General features: G+C 52.0%; 1 protein-coding gene across 4 annotated transcripts in view; it reads right to left on the bottom strand.

The window, feature by feature from the left end:
- Positions 1-17850, bottom strand: part of SYT7 (synaptotagmin 7) — a 165642-nt gene that overhangs the window by 48276 nt on the left and 99516 nt on the right. Inside the window, exons 4-7 of one of the 4 annotated variants that reach the window (XM_039534809.1) lie at positions 17698-17829; positions 16383-16598; positions 10216-10581; positions 2312-2434 (exon numbers count right to left, since the gene is read on the bottom strand). The exons of 1 other annotated variant lie outside the window; for it this stretch is intronic. In XM_039534809.1, the coding sequence (XP_039390743.1) occupies positions 2312-2434; positions 10216-10581; positions 16383-16598; positions 17698-17829 (837 nt within the window). The remainder of the gene's footprint in view (positions 1-2311; positions 2435-10215; positions 10582-16382; positions 16599-17697; positions 17830-17850) is intronic. 2 more of the 4 variants (XM_039534810.1, XM_039534811.1) reach the window with 2 other exon arrangements.

Raw genomic sequence — 17850 nt, 5'->3', positions numbered from 1 at the left:
CCACACTCACTGCTGAGCCCCATGCCTCCCAGGACAGGACTCAAGGAGTTTAGGCAGGGCTGTGTGGATGCCCCTGCAGTGCAGGCATGATCCATAAAACTCAGAGGGTATATTTACGCTGCAGCACGCATAGACACAGCAGAGCTAGCTGTGATCTAGCCAGCTGGGCTACCAATAGCAGTGAAGCCGCAGCAGCATGGGCTGGCCACCTGAAGGCCAGCCAGTGTGGGTACGTACTCAGGTGGCTAGCCAGTGCTGCAGTCCATGCTGCTGCGGCTTGAGTGCTATGCGTACTGAGCTAGCTAGATCGGAGTTAGCGTCTACACAAGCGGTAATCAGTCCCTAATGACAGTGTAAACATAGCTATGGTCTGAAAGCTCCCCACAGACCTAAGGCCTGCTTCCCATCCTTCCCTGGGGTGAATCTGGAGTGACTCCAGAACAGTCCAGGGGCTGCATTGGTAAAGAGTGAGAAGAGACTCAGCCCCCTGGAGCTCACTGCCCTGAAACACCCAGTCACCCCACTATTGACTCATGGCTGCCAAGGTGCTTGCACATCTGTCCACATGGGATGTTTCTTGCCCAGCACCTCAGAAGCTGGGCCTTGCGGGGGAAGGTGGTGGGGGGGACCAGGAGGGAGTCAGGGCTCACTTGGAGGAGGCTGGAGTGAAAGAGGTTGTAAGGAGAGAGCCTGGAGCATTACTGGAGATTCGAGAGGGCTTGGAGCAGCCTGAGGAAAGGGGTGATGGGGAAGTTCTGCCCTCCATTTTGTCCCATTGCAGCCCTGGCCCCCTCCTCCCTGGGGTCTCCATACTGCCCAGGAGCCAGCTGTGGGCCCAGGAGAGGAGAGGCTGCCAGAAGCCAGGGAGTGGCAGTCAGGAGCGGTGAAAGCAGCTGCTTGCCACCGGTCCATGCGGCTGGCAGCAAGAGGAAGGGAAACCTTAGCCCCAGAGCTGCTAGGAAATATCCTGCCATCCCTCTAGCCAGAAAGAAACCCTGGGATCCTGGGAAACCCTGGATCTGGATTAGTCTGGATCTGTAAAAGAAGCAAAGACTCGTGTGGCACCTTATAGACTAACAGACATATAGGAGCATGAGCTTTCATGGGTGAATACCCACTTCATTGGATGCATGTGACGATGAAGTGGGTATTCACCCATGAAAGTTCATGCTCCATGTGTCTGTTAGTCTATAAGGTGCCACAGGACTCTTTGCTGGGAAACAAAGGTAATTCTCAGATCACAGCTCAGCAGCCAGCACGGTGGCCCAGCGGCATGTTCCACCACAGGAGGTGTATTTGGCAACAAACAACGGGGCGGCTGTCACCTCTCTGGGTCTAATGTGCAAATACCAGTGACTGTGTCGGGTCTCTCGGGAGAATAGCATGAGAGCAGTAGATTCCCTCTTCACTGACTCTTCCCTCCCCTCCCTGCAGTTCACTGTCTACCCCTGCCCCAGGCCAGCCAACACCGCGGAGTTAAGTTAAATGCATGGGATGGAATGTTGGCCCCACTGAAGTCAATGGCAAAGTTCCCCTTAACTTACGGGGCTGGGATTCCAATCATGGAGGTCTTGGTTCTCCAGGATGTGGTGTACAGGGGATTGAATGAAGCCAGGAACTTCCTGGCAGGAGGTCATTCTCCAGCTCTCTGTTGAAGCACACAGCACCTCTGAGTGACCACAACCAATACCACCTGATAGTGCACCAAGGAACTGAGACTGGGGGACTTGCCATGTCCTTTACTAATGAGCCCAGTGGACAACAAATTGCCCTGAGGTCCTCCTCTCGTCCCTCTCCATTCTATCGGTCTTGTTCCCCTCTCTCCCCTGGATCTTTTCAACTCCTCTCCTTTCATGTCTTCGCTTCCCATTGTCCTTAGCTAAGCAGGGTGACGATGCTCAAAGGTGGGAATCGGTGTGGCCACCACCCTGCTCCCTGACACCCATCAGAAGGGAGGGGAGGGGATGAGACATGGAGGTGAATGAAGCAGGGGAGGTGGCAGAAGGGAAGGGAAGAAGGAGGATGAGGACAATTCATTTCTGCCTGAGGGAGGCGTGATTCCCAAGCCCCAGGGCTCCCCCAATAGGGATGCAAACACCAGGACTAGGTACTAGGGAAAGACGAGGGAACCTGCCACACGGCTTTGAAACAGCACTGTGCCCAGCACCCGAGCTGCTTGGCATTCCCTGCCTCCTGCTGCGCCAACCTTCCACTCTCACTGGCAGTGGGAGCTGCCACCAGCCTCCTCCGACCCTCGGTGGGGCCCTCTCTTCTCCTCCTGCTGCTGAAGCACCCTCTCCCTTACTCATACCTCTTGTCCCCCTGAGAGTTCTGCGCCTGCTGGTTCCCAGCGGTTTGCAGATCAGGTATATTGGCAAAGTCGTCCTGTTCCGAGAGTCCCAGAACCAGGGATAACACCACCATCCGGCCTTCCCTGCCCAGGCGGGAGCCGCCGCAGAGAGGACGAGAGCAGGAAGCAGAAAGGAAAGAGAGAGAGAGAAGAACAAAGCATGAGAAACAAAACTGAGAGGAAAACAGCACCTTAGAGACAGAGTGTGAGGCTACTCAAGGTTGGGATAGATACCCACAGTACAGAGCCACAGGCTCCCCACTTGGAGATAACATGGAATACAGAGTAGATTGTTGGACAGAGAATCTCCATAAGGTGGCAAATGCACTTGGCACTTCTTTCTGGCCATGGAGACCAGGGCTAAAGTCAACCAACCATGGTGCCACTTTTCAGTAGGAAAGAGGCGCTTGCGTTATTTGTGGGGAATACGTCACCAGTGGACACTTGAGAATCAGCTCCAGAAAAGATTGTCAATCTCATGCAAGGCGTCTCAGACCTCTCTCTAGTGTGGATTGCATCTTAACAGAGAGGCATCCCTCAGGGGCAATTCCCCTCCCATTGGTGATGGCCTCTCCTCTGGGAGTTGTGACTGTGCAGGGGATGAAGGTTAGCAGAGAAGATAAGATGGAAGTGAAGGCAGGTGAACAGGGGCTGAAGGGGTTGGAAGGCAAGAGAGACTGGGTAACATGGGAAGGATGGGCATTAAACAAGGATTGCTATGGCTATGGGAGGTGTCCTGGTTCTGAAAGAGAGGAGTAACGGTGTGCAGCGGAGAGTGATCCTTGGTGGTTTGATAGCTGGGGCTTGTTGACGACCAAAGCTCAGCTGGTCTGTGGATAAAGGTGAGTTGGTATTTTACTGTTGCACTGGCAACCACTGCACAACTTGCCAAAATGCATCCTGGCCAACTCCAGAAAATCTCCCAGTGACTTCAGGAAGAGTTTCATCTGGATTTGGACCTTCTTCCAAAGCATCACGTATTGGCTGTAGAAGAGGGAGGATACCACGCTAGACAGCCCAATAGTCTGATCCAGGATGGCAAAGCCTATGGTTATATGCTTTCTGAAGCACATTCATTTCGGGTGATAGCTTTCTGTAAAATTACTCCATCCTGGGATGATATTTCTCTCTCTCACTTCTCAGCCCAAACAAGAAGATTTATTTAATGAAAAGTTTGGGAAAATTCCCTGTGTCTGTATTTGAAATTATCCTCATCTAACTGTAATCTAATCTAATCTAATCTAATTTGAGGCAGGTGTGTATTGGAGAGATGGTAGTGAGGAATGGATTAACAGCTCTGCATTGGGGAGCTGCCATGGGGAACAGTGGTGGTTGGATACAGGAATGTTGGTTCTAGCAGAGGAGGTCACAGAAATGTTGATTACTGAAGGCAGGCTGGCTTTACTGCAGCTGGGTGAGCTGGTGCTGGAGATGGATGGAGTTGGAATAAGGTGGCTATTGGGGAGCTGGTACTTGAGAATGATTATAGGAGGCTGCTGTCAAATCAGGGTGGGTATGGAGATTACCTATGATGCAAGCTGATCTGGATGCTTGGGACAGAAATTGGCCTGGTAGCGTGGGTAGGTTGGGTCAGAGGGTGGGGATACTGGCGGTTCTTAGTCATATGCAGATTGCCATGGGAGGCAGTGAGCATTAGGAGCTAGAATTGAAGGAGCGTTCATATCAAATGGGGGAACCTCTGGAGAGCTGGTGTTAAAGGGCAGGTTTTCTGTGAGGGGAAAGGGCCTAGCTTAACACATTGGGCCCAAGCCATCTCTGCTTTAGCTCTGCGGGGGTCAAAGGCATTTCCCAGGTCTGGACTGATCTGTTGTTTCCCCAGCTTAAGCCGCATGGGCTAAGTGAATAGAAAGGTTCTCCGCAGAGTGCTGGTCGCTCAGAAGCATGGACCTTTGGAATGAGTGTCAGCTCCAATTTAAACCTCACCCCTGCTGGGAGGCACAAGGGCTTTTCAATTCTGAGTGAGCAGGACTTTCTGACCTTTGTCACTGGGCAGCGGTTCTGTGGGCCCCAGGCTCGTATGTGTTGTGGAGACAACAAATAGCGTCATGACCCCGGTTCAAGAGCAGTGCCTTTGCCGCTGAAGTGTGATGCAGCCGCTCTGACACGTACGTGCCACTACTTATTACGGCTGACGAGAGCGTCTTGCAGATGCTTTCGCATCTCTGAACTCACCGCTCTCGGCTGGCTTAAAAAGGTACTGGGGCACTCTGGGCAGGGGCGCTGTGTAATTGGATTTGAAGCTGCTGCGTGGCTTGAGATCAGATGATCATTGTGCGAGGCAGGAAAGGCCAGGCATGGGAGCCGGAGAGGTCAGGACAAACAGCATGACACTCGGGAAGGAGCCAGGGTAGAAACAGCCTCCTCTTGCTCCTCGCAATTCTAAATGTATCGGAGAGGGAGCATTGTGCTGCGGTTAAGGCACAGAGTAGGAGTCAGGCCATCTGAAATTCCAGGGTGGCCTTGGGCAAGTGCAACCCATGCGAGTTAGGCACCTAAACACCTTTGAGGATCTGGGCCTCAGCTTCTGGGCACCTCAGTTTCCCACTCAAAAGGGGGCTCATCATACATTTCTGTCTCACACTGCAGCTGGGAGGACGATCTCATTCAGGTACAATGACCCAAACTAGGTGCCCTACACACCTGAATCCACCTTTAGGCCCCTCACTAAGCGGCCTGATTTTCAGACGTGCCGACCACCTGTAAATCCCACTGGTTTTTAAGAGGAGCTGGCACCTCTGAGAATCAGGCTGCTTCAGTGCCTAGTTTTAGGCACCCACTTTTGATGACATTGGCCTGCTTGAATAAGGCTGGGCTTTTCAGAAAACCTAAAGATCCGAAAGCTGGTCGCTTAATTCCCTTCGTTGCCTTTGACAACCCCGGCCCTTAATCCTCCCAGCAGCAAAGCAGGACAGAAAGGCGTTTTCATCCTGCTTCACAGAGTGGGACGTCGAGGCATGGAACAGGGCAGCCGTGTGCCCAAGGTCACACTGGGTATGTCTGCACTGGAGCTGTAGGTGTAAATGCCGGCTCGCGGAGACCTACCTGCACTAGCCTTCGCGTGCTAAAAATAGAGTGTAGCTGTGGTGGGAGGGACTAGCCACCCAAGTGTGTGCCTAGCATCTTGTATGGGCTTGTACTTGGGGCAGCTAGCTCCTCCCACCACTACACTTCCATTTTTAGTGCACTAGCTTGATCAGAGCTAGCAAGGACATGTCTCCTCGAGTGGGAACTGCCACCTCTTGCTCCATACTCAGTGTGAGTCAGTAGCAGACCTGGGGTTAGAACCCAGTCTGCCTGACTCCTGTGAACCCCTAGAGTATGCTTGCTCACTGACTGATGCCAAGGGTCTCCCCTCTGATCAATGGAGGCCTGGTATCTGTAGAGCACTTTGAGAACGTGGGTTGGAAGATGCTAAGTGCATGGAGTTACTATTATTAATGTCCTGGGAGCACACCCTTCCTTGCTGAAATAGGGAGAAGAGAGGGTCTATGCAGGAACCTCCCCAAGGCTGGGACAATGTCCATCTGGTCCCCAGGGCAGTGTCAACTAGTTTGGACTAAAAGGAGCCCAGATACTCCTCCATCTCCATTTAGAACATTTCCCTCTCCAACTGCCCTCTGTCCCCCAGGTTCAGTCTGACACTATCTGCTGGGATCGAGCCCAGGCAGGAACATTTTGAAACTCTGGGGGAAGTTGAACTTCCAGGTGAGGGAGGGACCATGGCCCAGGGATCACTGTTGTTACCCTACAGTCCCAGTCCTGCAAGGGGCTGGGGGGGTGGGGGTGCACTAGGTGGCCTCAATTCCCCTCTCAAAGTCATTAGGCACTGAGGGTGTTCAGCACCTGGCAGGACTGAGCCCCACATTGCTGGATTGTGCTCTAGCTCTACCACAGGTTATGGGGTGGGATGCCGGAATCACTGGGTGAGGTTCTCCGCCCTGTGCTATGCAGGAGATCAGATTAGATTATTAGAATGGGCTTAAAGTCTATCCAGCTGTGCAAAGGATGGCACGCTGAGGTGCTGTGACTAGCCAGGGAGCCTGCACCAGCCAAAGCAATGAGGACTAGACAGAGTGAATGGGGTCTGATCCTGTTGGAGCTGCTGCCAACAGAAGCATGGGTGATTTTGCGTTGGCAGAGGCCTAGTGCCATCTGACTCCACTCCTAGGTAAAGCGCTTCTCAGAAGTCAGGACCAGCCAACAGCATGGCAGCAGCTGTGGGGCAGGGCCCTGCAAAGATGCTTGTCTTGGGTTATGGGAGGATTAGGAGACACCGAGTGCAGAAAACAGTGGCAAAAATACCCCTGGGCCCTGGTCCTGTTGTCTCACTCCCTGAGTGTCACTGCTGTGTTTTGTTTCTTAATGGAAGTAGAAAGGTTTCCTTAGGTGAATGGGAGGCAGCTCAGATGGGGGAGAATACTGAGAAAGGTCACACAGGGTGAGACAAAGGCCAGACAGTGGGAGGGGGAAGGAGAGGTCACATGGGGCCAGACAGTGCTCAGACAGAGTGGGAAGGGCTATGGAAGGTCACATGGGGCCAGACCAAGTGGGAGGGGCTACGAATGGTTGCAGGGGATGAGAGAGAGCTCAGACAGAGCTAGGGAAGATCCGGATGGGCTTCTACTGCATGGTTTGTATCTCAGAACTGCACTGCAATAGACAGAAGGAAGGACAAGAGAGATTGAGAAATTGGCTCCAGACATACACAAGAGAGAAAAGAAGGAGAGAGAGAATGCATAGGTGCTGGAACTAAGGGTGCTGCTGCACCCTCTGGCTTGACATTTCCATCATATACAGGGTTTACAGTTTCATTCAATGGCTCTCAGCAACCCCACTATACAAATTGTTCCAGCCCCCGAGAGAGAGTGAGGATCCCCCAGACCAAAATGGAGTGAGAGAGAAAGAGAAAGACCTTGACCAGATACTAACTAGGGCATGCACTCATCTCTGCATCTAGAGACAGGGAATGCAGGCTAGCCTGGTGTGCAATGTAGATTTGATCAGTGGATCTGGGATGGCTGCATTGCACATGGTGAGACAGGCACATCATCCCAACCAAGTTCCAGCTGAGCCTTTGAGTCTCCTACAGATACTGGACATTTTAGGAAAGCTTTAGAGATTTTTTAAGCTGTTTTATTGGGACTATATTTTGTATTCCTCCACCTGTCATGAGCCTGACTGCTCAGAGAGAGCCATGAAAGAACCCAAACTAGCACGCATGTACCTGAACATGCCACAGATTTAAAGTCCGTTATTCTGGGCCCTTTGAGGGCCAGAAGTGCTGGGTCCCATTGGGAAGCAGTTGGAGATCGCCCCTTCCTGAAGGTATAAAGCTGGGGCTCTCCTAGTCTGGATCACATCTTCCTAGAGATTTACCAAGCTTCCATCCTCTCCCATTCCTGATCACACCAACCAGCTTCCCTCATGGGCAACTCATCCCCATGTCAACCACAGCAACTGCTTGCATGGAAAAGCAATACTAGGCAGATATTTCTGTGCTCTGCATATCTACAGAATAGCCCACTCAGTTCCAGCCTACTGGTTATGCGGGGGGGCACTGGCATGCCTGCCTTGCTATTTAAAGGCTCAGCTCCCTCTCTAGCAGCGAGCGTTTTCACCCACTTGAGATCCCAGGATGCTTTGCACGGATGACGCAGCCTCGTTAGTGTAGCCTCCTGTGGGCCTCCAGAGGTTAATAAATGCATGTGCATTAAAATGAGGAGGAGTGGGAGTTTGATGGTAAACAAGATGAAAAACAAAGTTAATGTTTTTTTGGAAGTAATGGAACTAAATGGCTGTGCTCCTTGAAGGGCAAAAGCAATAGAGCTGCTCAGCTCATTCTCTTTCTGTGGGTACTTTTTTCAACCAATTAAGGCTGGAATAAGCAAATGAAGCTGTGCAAACAGAGAGGTCTATAATCCTCTGGAGGGCTAATGAGATTCATCTATAAATCAGGAAGCAGGCAAATGGAGCCTGCTATGAAAATCTTTCAGGCTAAGGCCAGGAGGTAAAAGGGCCTTGGTGCTGAGCAGGGTGTGAACAGCCACGGAATTGGCTGAATTAATAGCAAATTAACCCCAAGGATTCTGATCACCATCATTGGTGTAGTGAGTTTGCATCTTCCATCCAAGGATCTGAAAGAGCTTTACGTATGAATTACACCTGACGCGCCGTGCCCTCCATTAGGCAGGATGGATTCCCTGCCGTGAGTCAGAGCCTCAACTGGCGTCAGTCAGCGTGGTTCCTTACCCATCTAAGTAGTTACCTGGCATCTGAGCACCGCCCACTCACTAATGGGTTTTAGTCTCAGAACACTGCTCTGAGGTCAGGAAGCATTATGCCATTTCACAGATGGGGAACTGAGGCACAGGGCAGAGTAAGTGAACAGCCCAGGTCTCTTGAAGCCCAGTCCAGAGTTCTAACCACCAGACCATCCTTCCCACCCACCACTGAGTCAAGGGAGCAATGCTGACTTACACCAACTGGGGATCTGGCCTATTCACTCCAATGGCGTTACATCAGTTTACCCCAGCCGAAGATCTGGCCCAACGTGTAGTACACTCCATGGGAGTTACAATGTGGTTCCCACTGTATATGATCCCCACTGGCTAAAGAGTGAATGGAAGAGCAGGGCACCTTGGGAGAATATTGGCAGGGGAGGGGCACATGCTCAGAAGATAAGTGAGATTGTCATAAGCAGCAATACAGTGACAGCGAGGGACTTGGCTTAGTCCATGGCGTTGGGAATGTAAAAGCCACCACTGATAGGAGACGCATTTACAACTGATGAGAGATCGCCCGCCTCCAGCTGCTCTGACACAGCTGCATTTAGGGATCACAGCCGTGAAGGATCTGCGGACTAACACTCCCATGGATAAGCACAGACAATTATAATAAAGGTAATAATTGGAGATATACCAATCTCCTAGAACTGGAAGAGACCTCGAAAGGTCATCGAGTCCAGCCCCCTGCCTTCACTAGCAGGACCAATTTTTGCCCCAGATCCCTAAGTGGCCTCCTCAAGGATTGAACTCACAACCACAACCCTGGGTTTAGCAGGCCAATGCTCAAACCACTGAGCTCTCCCTCCTTCATGGTGGGAATGTTAGTTTCCAAGCAGTACAAAGAGAGTCCACCCCATGGCGGGAAGAGAATTCCCGTCCCTGAGCTGACAGGCTTTCTCCTCTCCTGAAGGCAAGACCATGTACTGTCTGCAGCTGCACCTAGGGATTGATCCAGGACCACACGGGCACTTTCTCCCGGGTCTGATCCAGGATTTGGTTCAGCCCATTCTATAGACAGTGAGGCAGATGCGGAGCGAGACCTGCAGTTCCCCAAGTTTGTGGGGTTTTGGAACCAGGATTCAGCAGCTCTGCTAAGACGGACTCAACAGGCCTGTTCTCCTGCTTTGGTAGAAGGAAGTGGATGGAACTTAGTAGTTCCCTGAGGCAGGAGGGCTGGGCCCCAAAAGTTCCTCTCCAGCCAAATTCACAGAATGCTTTAGTCTGAGATTTTACTGGATATGTGGGGTAAAGTGACTGGATTTGATGGGAGCAGAGAGGAGGGAGGGAGAGAACCTTTCCCCAGACACATTTGGAGGGAGAGGAAGGAGAGAGAGCCCCTCTCTTCCTCAGTGTCTCATGGATTGGGGACAGAGAGCCACGCAGGGTAACAGCTGCCTCTGCCATGTGCAAATAAGGATCAGAGCACTGAGAGGGCTGGTGGCGTTGCCCACAAGAGAGGAAAATTCAGTGGCCGGCATGGCATTGGGTGCCTGCCACTGGCTAGCAAAGAAGGAGCAGGTGAAACAAATGAGAGAGAGAGAGAAGAGAAAGAGAACTTACAGGAAGGACTTCACGTCCAAGCCTCGGTTGCGAATCTGCCCCACCACGTGGTCCCAGCTCCCGGGGTTGGAGCGGCTTCGGCCGCCAGCCGTCCGGTGCTTGGAGCCAGCCGAGACCCCTTGCCGCGACTGGCTGCTCCGGCCCCGGGGGTTGCCGCCGCTGGAAGAGGAGCTGGTGTGAGACTGTAGGTGCCCCAGGCTCTGGCTGGTGGTGGGCTGGCTGTGGTTGCTTTTCTGGTGCTGGCTAAGCGGCTGCTGGAGGCTCTGCTGGCGCATCAGCGTGCGGGGACGCTGGCATTTCAGGTCTCCTGCTGAGGTGGGGATATACTCAAGGGTAGTGGCTGTGGACAAGGTGGAGTCCTCGAAACTTAGGGAGGGGGAGGGCAAAGGAGAGGAAAGAAAGGAGAAGAAGGTGAAGGGGCAAAATTGGAGGAAGCAAAAGAAGAGAGTTAGACAGAAGATGCCCCAGCGTGGCGCGCTCTCTGCCGGGGGCCTTCGGAACCAGCAAGCCGGCCCTCTAGGTCTTGGCCCTGTCTCTGCCTTCCCAGAGGCGCAAGCTCTCTGCCCCGTGGCCATCTCGCCTGCCCGTCCGCCCCACTCCATGTCTCCTAGACTCTGTCCGATCCTTGAGGGCTTGGTATGTCCGTGCCCGTGAGCCGACGCTGGGGATACTGCTGTCCCCATTCCTTTCCCACTCGGCTCACGGGAAGCCTGCGCCTTCTCAGCACACCGGCCGACCTCCTTTCTGAACTAATTAGGCTGCTGCGAGAAGGCGAACCCCCCAGTGTCTGTGCTGCTTCCCGTCACGTGGGAAACGCCTCTCTCCCCATTGGCTGCAGCTGGGCAGCCACTCAGTCCCTCAAAGCGACTGTGAGGTTGGGGGCTCTCCAAAGTCTTGGAACTGGGCTCCTCAGCAAAATTCAGGCCAAGCTGGTGTGAAAAAGGCGCATTCCCAGCTACTCATGTTCCAAGGTCAAACACCACAGAAGCCCCTCAAGTGTACTGTGCACATTCCCCGGGGCACAGCAGCAACGTCAGGCCTGGCGCATGCGTGGGGCAATGACTTCCCAGTATTCTCTCTCCTGACTGGCTGCCCCTTCCTCTGCCCCCACCACAAACATGCCGGTGATGGCATAGTGCCAATTGGGAGGCAGCCCAAAGCCCAGCCATGAGGTGAAAGCCCCTGGACTCAAGCTTTCCTTTGCCCTGCAGAGAGGGGGAAGATGCCTGCTTGTCTCTTGCATCTGTGTTTTTTAGCTTTCGGGATGGCTCTGCATTTAAGGGCCAGATGCTCAGCTGGGGTAAATCAGGGCTGCATCACTGACTCCAAAGGGACAACAGCCAGGTGCAATGTTTGAACCCTGGTGGAAAGGGCTGGTGGAACAGCTGAAAAATACAGCCAGCTGCCCACATGGGGACAGGGGCTCATCTGGGCATGAGATACGGAGCGCATGAGCTGACCCAGGACAGAGCACATGGCAAGATAATGCAATGGTACAACTAGCTCAGGGGTCGACAACCTTTCAGAAGTGGTGTACCGAGTCTTCATTTATTCACTCTAATGTAAGGTTTCGCGTGCCAGTAATACATTTTAACGTTTTTAGAAGGTCTCTTTCTATAAGTCTATAATACATAAATAAAACTATTGTTGTATGTAAAGTAAATAAGGTTTTTAAAATGTTTAAGAAGCTTCATTTAAAATTAAATTAAAATGCAGAGCCCCCAGACTGCTGACCAGGACCTGGGCAGTGTGAGTGTCACTGAAAATCAGCTTACGTGCCGCCTTTGGCACTCGTGCCATAGGTTGCCTACCCCTGAACTAGCTAACCATGCAGCCAGACCCATGGGTGATCACACGGCTAAACATGCAGCCAGGCACATGGTAGAGCACCCAGATAAACACACAGTCAGATACATGGTAGAGCACCCAGATAAACACAGCCAGATACATGGCAGAGCACCCAGATAAACACACAGTCAGATACAGGGTAGAGCACCCAGATAAACACACAGTCAGATACATGGCAGAGCACCCAGATAAACACACAGCCAGATACAGGGTAGAGCACAGCCAGACAAAACTGAGCATGCAAAGTAGCACACAGCTGGGCACACGATGGAACACGTGGCTAGCGCCCCAACTGGGAATGCAATGGAGCACCTGGCTGAAGACATGATGGAGCCCACAGCTGAGCACACAGTTCCTGGATATTTGACAAAGCCCATTGCTGAGCACACAGCTGTCACATGAGAGCATGCACCTGGAGCACATGGCTGGGCTCAAGGCAGAGCACATGGCTGTGCACGCATACAGAGCACCCAGTTAGACACTCAGCTGGACAGTCAATGAAGCAGGTAGCTAAACGTGGTTGAACAGAGGAGCATGTGGCCAGGACCCAACTAACCTCTTTGTCCCCCAGCTCTGCTGCTGCCATGAGGACATGCCTTCGGCTGAGACGTCCCTGTAGCAGCCGGCTGGGGTGAGGCCAGGGTATTCAGCGTCCACCCTGATGGTCATTTCAAACCTAAGACCCTGCATGGTTCCCAAGAGTACAAAGGAAGAACAGCCCAGCCACGGTGGCAGCAGATGCCACCTCCGTGGCACATACCAGCCGGGCCCTGGGGGAATCGCTTCCACCGTGGCAGCAGCAGGAAAACCTTGTCTACTTTCCATGTGGGTTTGGGCTGTAATTATGGCTGAAACACAATGGTGAAGCTGCGCCTTCGTGCATCACGCAGAGAGCAGAAAGGAGAGAGGGAGAGAAAAAAGAAAGATTGAGAAAGAGAGAGATCAAGAAAGAATAAAGGGAAAGAGAAAAAGTGAAGTCCTGAATAAGTAGAGAGTCCGCCTCAAAGACCCAGGTGCCCTGGAGAGGTGTGTCACACAGCTGGCATTGCCTCTGGCTTGGTGTATATTTTTGGGTTCCTTGGCAAACGTGATTCGGAAGGAGCAACGCCATCTGGGTGACGAGTCCCCAAGGGCGGCCCCTGTGCTGCCTGGTATGAAGCAGAGATGGGCCTTTCCCAGCCGCTGCCTTCGCTTCCATGCTCGGCGACCTCATTTCAGTTTTCTATCAAATCCTAAATTAGTCCAATTTACAACCTCTCAATCACAGGAAACTAAAATTGGCTGGTCTAGGCCCTGAGCCAGCGGAATATATAAATTTCTATCAGCAGTAACCGATGCATGGGAGCTGCTTCTGATGCAGAGGGGACTGTACGAACCTGGCATCAAGCACACCTGGCACTCTGGCATCTGCTAGTACCTACTCCCACCCCCACAATACTGCTATTCCTATGGCACAAGCGAGTGAAGGTCGACCTCCTCCAGACACACAATGCAATGGAGAGCCCCATCACAGGTGTCAGCTACAGGAGCGGCTGTGTTACTCCCCAGCAAAAGGAACTTCATTAAAATACAACCAGGTCTGTAAAGCAGATCAATTCCCTTTGCTAGAAACCTTCTTAAAACAGGGGACATTGTATTTAAAAAAGCAGTAAAGACAAAGCCAAGGGGAAATTCATGACAATGCAATTACAGTCTAGAAATTCAGAGCTAAATTTTCTCAAACACCCTAACTCTGCCCCATTTCCCACTCTTAAATGCACTAACCACATGTCATAGATTGGTGCCTATGCCAAGTGCTTCAAGTCATTTTCAAAAGTTTGTCAAATCTATCTATCTATCTATCTAGTTACACCCCGCTATCTATCTATCTATCCATCCATCCTTATGCACACTCATCCATCCATCCCACCTTCGATGCATATATCCATCCTTCCATCTATCCATCACTACTCCCACCCCCATGGTAGTTGAACACCTGAGCAAGTCCTCTCTGGAACAGGTAATGTGTCTGGGGACCATATATAGAAAGTGTGATGTGAGTGTTGTCCTGTCTTGCTCCAGCGAGCATCTGTGGGTGGGAAGGAGAGATCTTTACTCTGTATCAAATGGATGGGAGGCAGGTGCTCTGCTTGACACAGTCCAGAATCGTGGATTTGAGGAGGGATTGTAGCTGGGTATGTTGTTTCAATGCAGCGATAATGCAGTTTGCATATCATAAGACAGAAAGGGGTCTCTATAGTAGGGGCATGTAGCTCATATAGGAAATGTATGGAAAGGGCCATTGGAAAAATGTCTAAGGGATACAGAAGGTTGTTCAGGGACAGAGTTAAGGTTATTTATGGAACCTTAACTCTGAATTTCCACAGTTTCTTTCTTTCTTCTCTTTTTTTGTAAATTGAATCTTAACTTACAATTTCCTGGCTTTCAAATTATTCTTTATAACAATAAGACTCTAACAAAATTTTAAATGACGAATTTGAATATGTTATTAAAACCTTACTGGCATCTTAACAAAGCATTTTGTCTGGGAATTTCCTTAGTTTTTTTTTAAATGAATATATTTCAACACAATTATATGTGAAAACACACCATACATCAATATATGTTCTTCTACTTTGCTGTATTTCTAGTTAGGGTGCAGAATTATATATGATATTTAGTGAATTACAGCACAGCATAGTATCTGAGTTAAATACTGCACCATTGGAGTCTGTATCTTCCTGGATCTTGGGCAGTTTAACCAACAGAGATTAGAAATTTAAGGCCAGATCCTCAATCTGATGCAAATCACTGTAGTCCATGTAAATGAATAGAGCTACGCCAATGTACAGCAGCCGAGAATCTGGTCCAAAACCTTTAAGCCAAACTGAGTTACGAGTGTCCTAAAGAAACTCTGTTTTTTTCTAACTCTGATAAACCTCAAACTTTTCCCCAAGTTCCCCTCTGACATCAGACTAAGGGAGCAAAATTTTGGGGCCCCAAAATTTAGTTTATTGCAAAAGTTAGGCCAAATCTGGACATAGAATGGACTCCAAGAATTCAGTACTGCTGTTAGCCCCCTCCATGGGGGTGGGGCTAAGAATGGTCCTGCCCCCAAGGGTAGGAATGGGATGGCCCAAGAGTGGGGCAATCTACCAGCTGTTTCACTACACAAACCAATGACTCCATATTGGAGTGTTCATCCATTGGAGCAATCCACTAGTAAATTACCAGAGCATCATCTTTGCCTTGGCCCTTTCTGTAGGTCCTCACATCCAGGCTGGGTCTACACATTCTCCTGCACACCATCTCTAAGATCCGGCCTTCCTTTTCCATCCATACCTCTAATAGTTTCATCCACGCGCACCCCGTCTTGCCCAACCTCCTCCTCTCTGGCCTTGACAAAAGCAGTCCTGCCCCACTTATCTTCTGTTCAAAACACCATCACAAAGATCATTTTCCCGGCTCGTAGCTTTGACGTTCTCACCCCTCTCCTTCCACCGCTCTGCTGGCTCCTCCTCCACCACATCAAAGACAAATGACTTCTCACTTTCAAGGTCCTCTCCGGCCAAGCCCCATCCTACCCAATGTCTCTCCAATGCCGCCAAGATGTCGGATCCCCTTCCACTTTGCCAGGGCCTCCATCATCCACTTGTTAAATGTTCAGACAGGCCCCTTCATGCTCTCTCCCTCACGAATGGCAGAAGCTCCCCATGGACATCCACAAAGACACCTCGGTGTCCTCCTTCAAACTCTCCTGTCTAGACCCACCTGTGGTCTCTAGCCTTCTACTTTGATTGTAAGCTCTTTGGGGCAGACACTGTCTTTTTCCTGTTTGCACAGCGCCTAGCACAATCACAGAAATAGAGGGCTGGAAAGGACCTCGAGACGTCATCCAGTCCGTCTCCCTTACCTAAGGCAGGACCAAGTGTACCTAGACAAGTGCTGACAGGTGCTTGTCAAACCTGTTCTCCAATGACAGGGACTCCACACTGGGGCCCTGGGTTCTGACTGGGGTCCCCCAGATGCTACCGCAATGGAGATAATGACAATGCTTTGCCAAGGATCAAGGGGATTCTCATCACACAGGGGGTTAAATCCCTATCAGGTGACGACGTGTTTCCTGCCATCTCAGACATTCCAGACTGCCCTGTCCGATCCCACTGGGGTGGGGTAATCCCCTCACATGACCCCACATTCTCCTGGACCTTCTGCCTGACCCCAGTGTGGGGGATAAGCCACTCAAACAGCAGGATATTCACCCAACCCCGTGCTCTGCTGGACCGCACGCTGCAGTGCCTCGTGGGGCCGGGCTGGGCCTGTGAAGCACTCTCACTCACTTGGATAGGCTGAGCTTCCCTGCTGCTAGGTGGCTCTGCACCGTGTGCCATCGGCCTCTCCCCGCCTTCCCATTGCTGGGCTCGCTGTGGGCAGACAGGCTGCTCTTCATGCCGTCCTCTCGGAGCTGCTGCTTCTCCCCCAGGCGTCCTTCTCGCTCCCCCGCCAACCCCGAAGCGGAAGAGGCGGCCAACTTAGCGCCCGACAGCAGAGAGCCACTGGGGTGGGCCAGATCCACCAGGATGGGCGCGAGGGGGGGTGGCGGGGAGGAGGCCACACGTGGGGGGAGAAAGAGGGAGAGAGAGAGAAAGAGAGAGACAGACAGACAAGAGACAGACAGACAGAGAGAGAAAGAGAGACATCAGCACTGCAAAAGAAAGGGCTGAGGGGGAGCCTTCGGCAACAGGGAGAGGAGAGAAAAAACAACAGGCGGCCCCGGCTCGGTGGTGAGTGTGTGATGGCAGCAAAGTTACGTTATCCCATAGACAACGAGGGGTTAAACGATGGAGAAAACTGTTAGGAGAGGCACCAGTACAGGCAGAGGGAGAGAAAAGCCATGTTAGTGAGAGCTTACCAGCACCAGAGTCACCACCACACAGTGCAAATGCAGAGTACACGCTGAGGGGGGACCCAAACGCGCAACCCCATCCTGTGCTGCAGACAAGGGGGGCACGGGGGTGGGGGAGGGAGAGCAGAGGGGACCTGGGGCAGCGGGAGGGGGGCGCTAGCCTCTCTCAGCGAGTCACTTAGGGCAGTGGTTCCCAATCCATTGGGGCAGCTGTTCCAGTCTAGCAGGTGAAGGGCCTGAGCCGAACCTTGGCCAAGTCAATGGCAAGCTTCTCACTGGCTGGCGTGAGCTTTGTATCAGGTCCCGAGGCCACTGCTGTGCCAGCTGGTGCCCACCACTGCTTCCCATTCGGTGGGCTGTGCTCTATCCCACCCTGGAGCTTGGGTCCAGCCTCGAAAGGGGGCAGCCCGATGCAGCGGTGCCTTGTGAAGGGCCACTGAAGTCCCTGGCAATGCTCTGTCTGACCTGGATTTGAGCCTAAGGGAGTGAGGGGCTGAGCCCAGGGAACTGGCCTAGTGTACCAGTACTGGCGCCCGTGACAGTGGTTGGGAACCACTGAGATGGAGGGGAGGGCAGGAGGGGTTGCTCGTCTCCATGGCTGTCTGCCCATGGGGGTGGAGTGTGTCGGGAGAAGAGGTGGAGCAAAGAGGAAGGGGAGGAGGGTGAAGGGGAGGAGAGGGTGGGTGGGTGGGTGGTGGGTTGCGCATATACTCACTACACATGATCAAACCAGGTAACGAGAGACTCACTTGAGGGAAAGTCGTGGATCACCGTATGGGGCGTAAGGTGAAATGTTTAGTATAAACTCCTTGGGAGGGTAGGAGCTCCATTTCTGCTGCACTGTGTTGTCATTGTTATTCCAAAAGTCTCTGTCTAGATCACTACATCAGCCGGAGAAGAGG

Source organism: Mauremys reevesii, linkage group 4 (assembly GCF_016161935.1).
Source record: "Mauremys reevesii isolate NIE-2019 linkage group 4, ASM1616193v1, whole genome shotgun sequence".
Classification (NCBI taxonomy): domain Eukaryota; kingdom Metazoa; phylum Chordata; order Testudines; family Geoemydidae; genus Mauremys; species Mauremys reevesii.
Note: the sequence above shows the minus strand (reverse complement) of the source record. Positions and strands in the feature narration are given on the sequence as shown.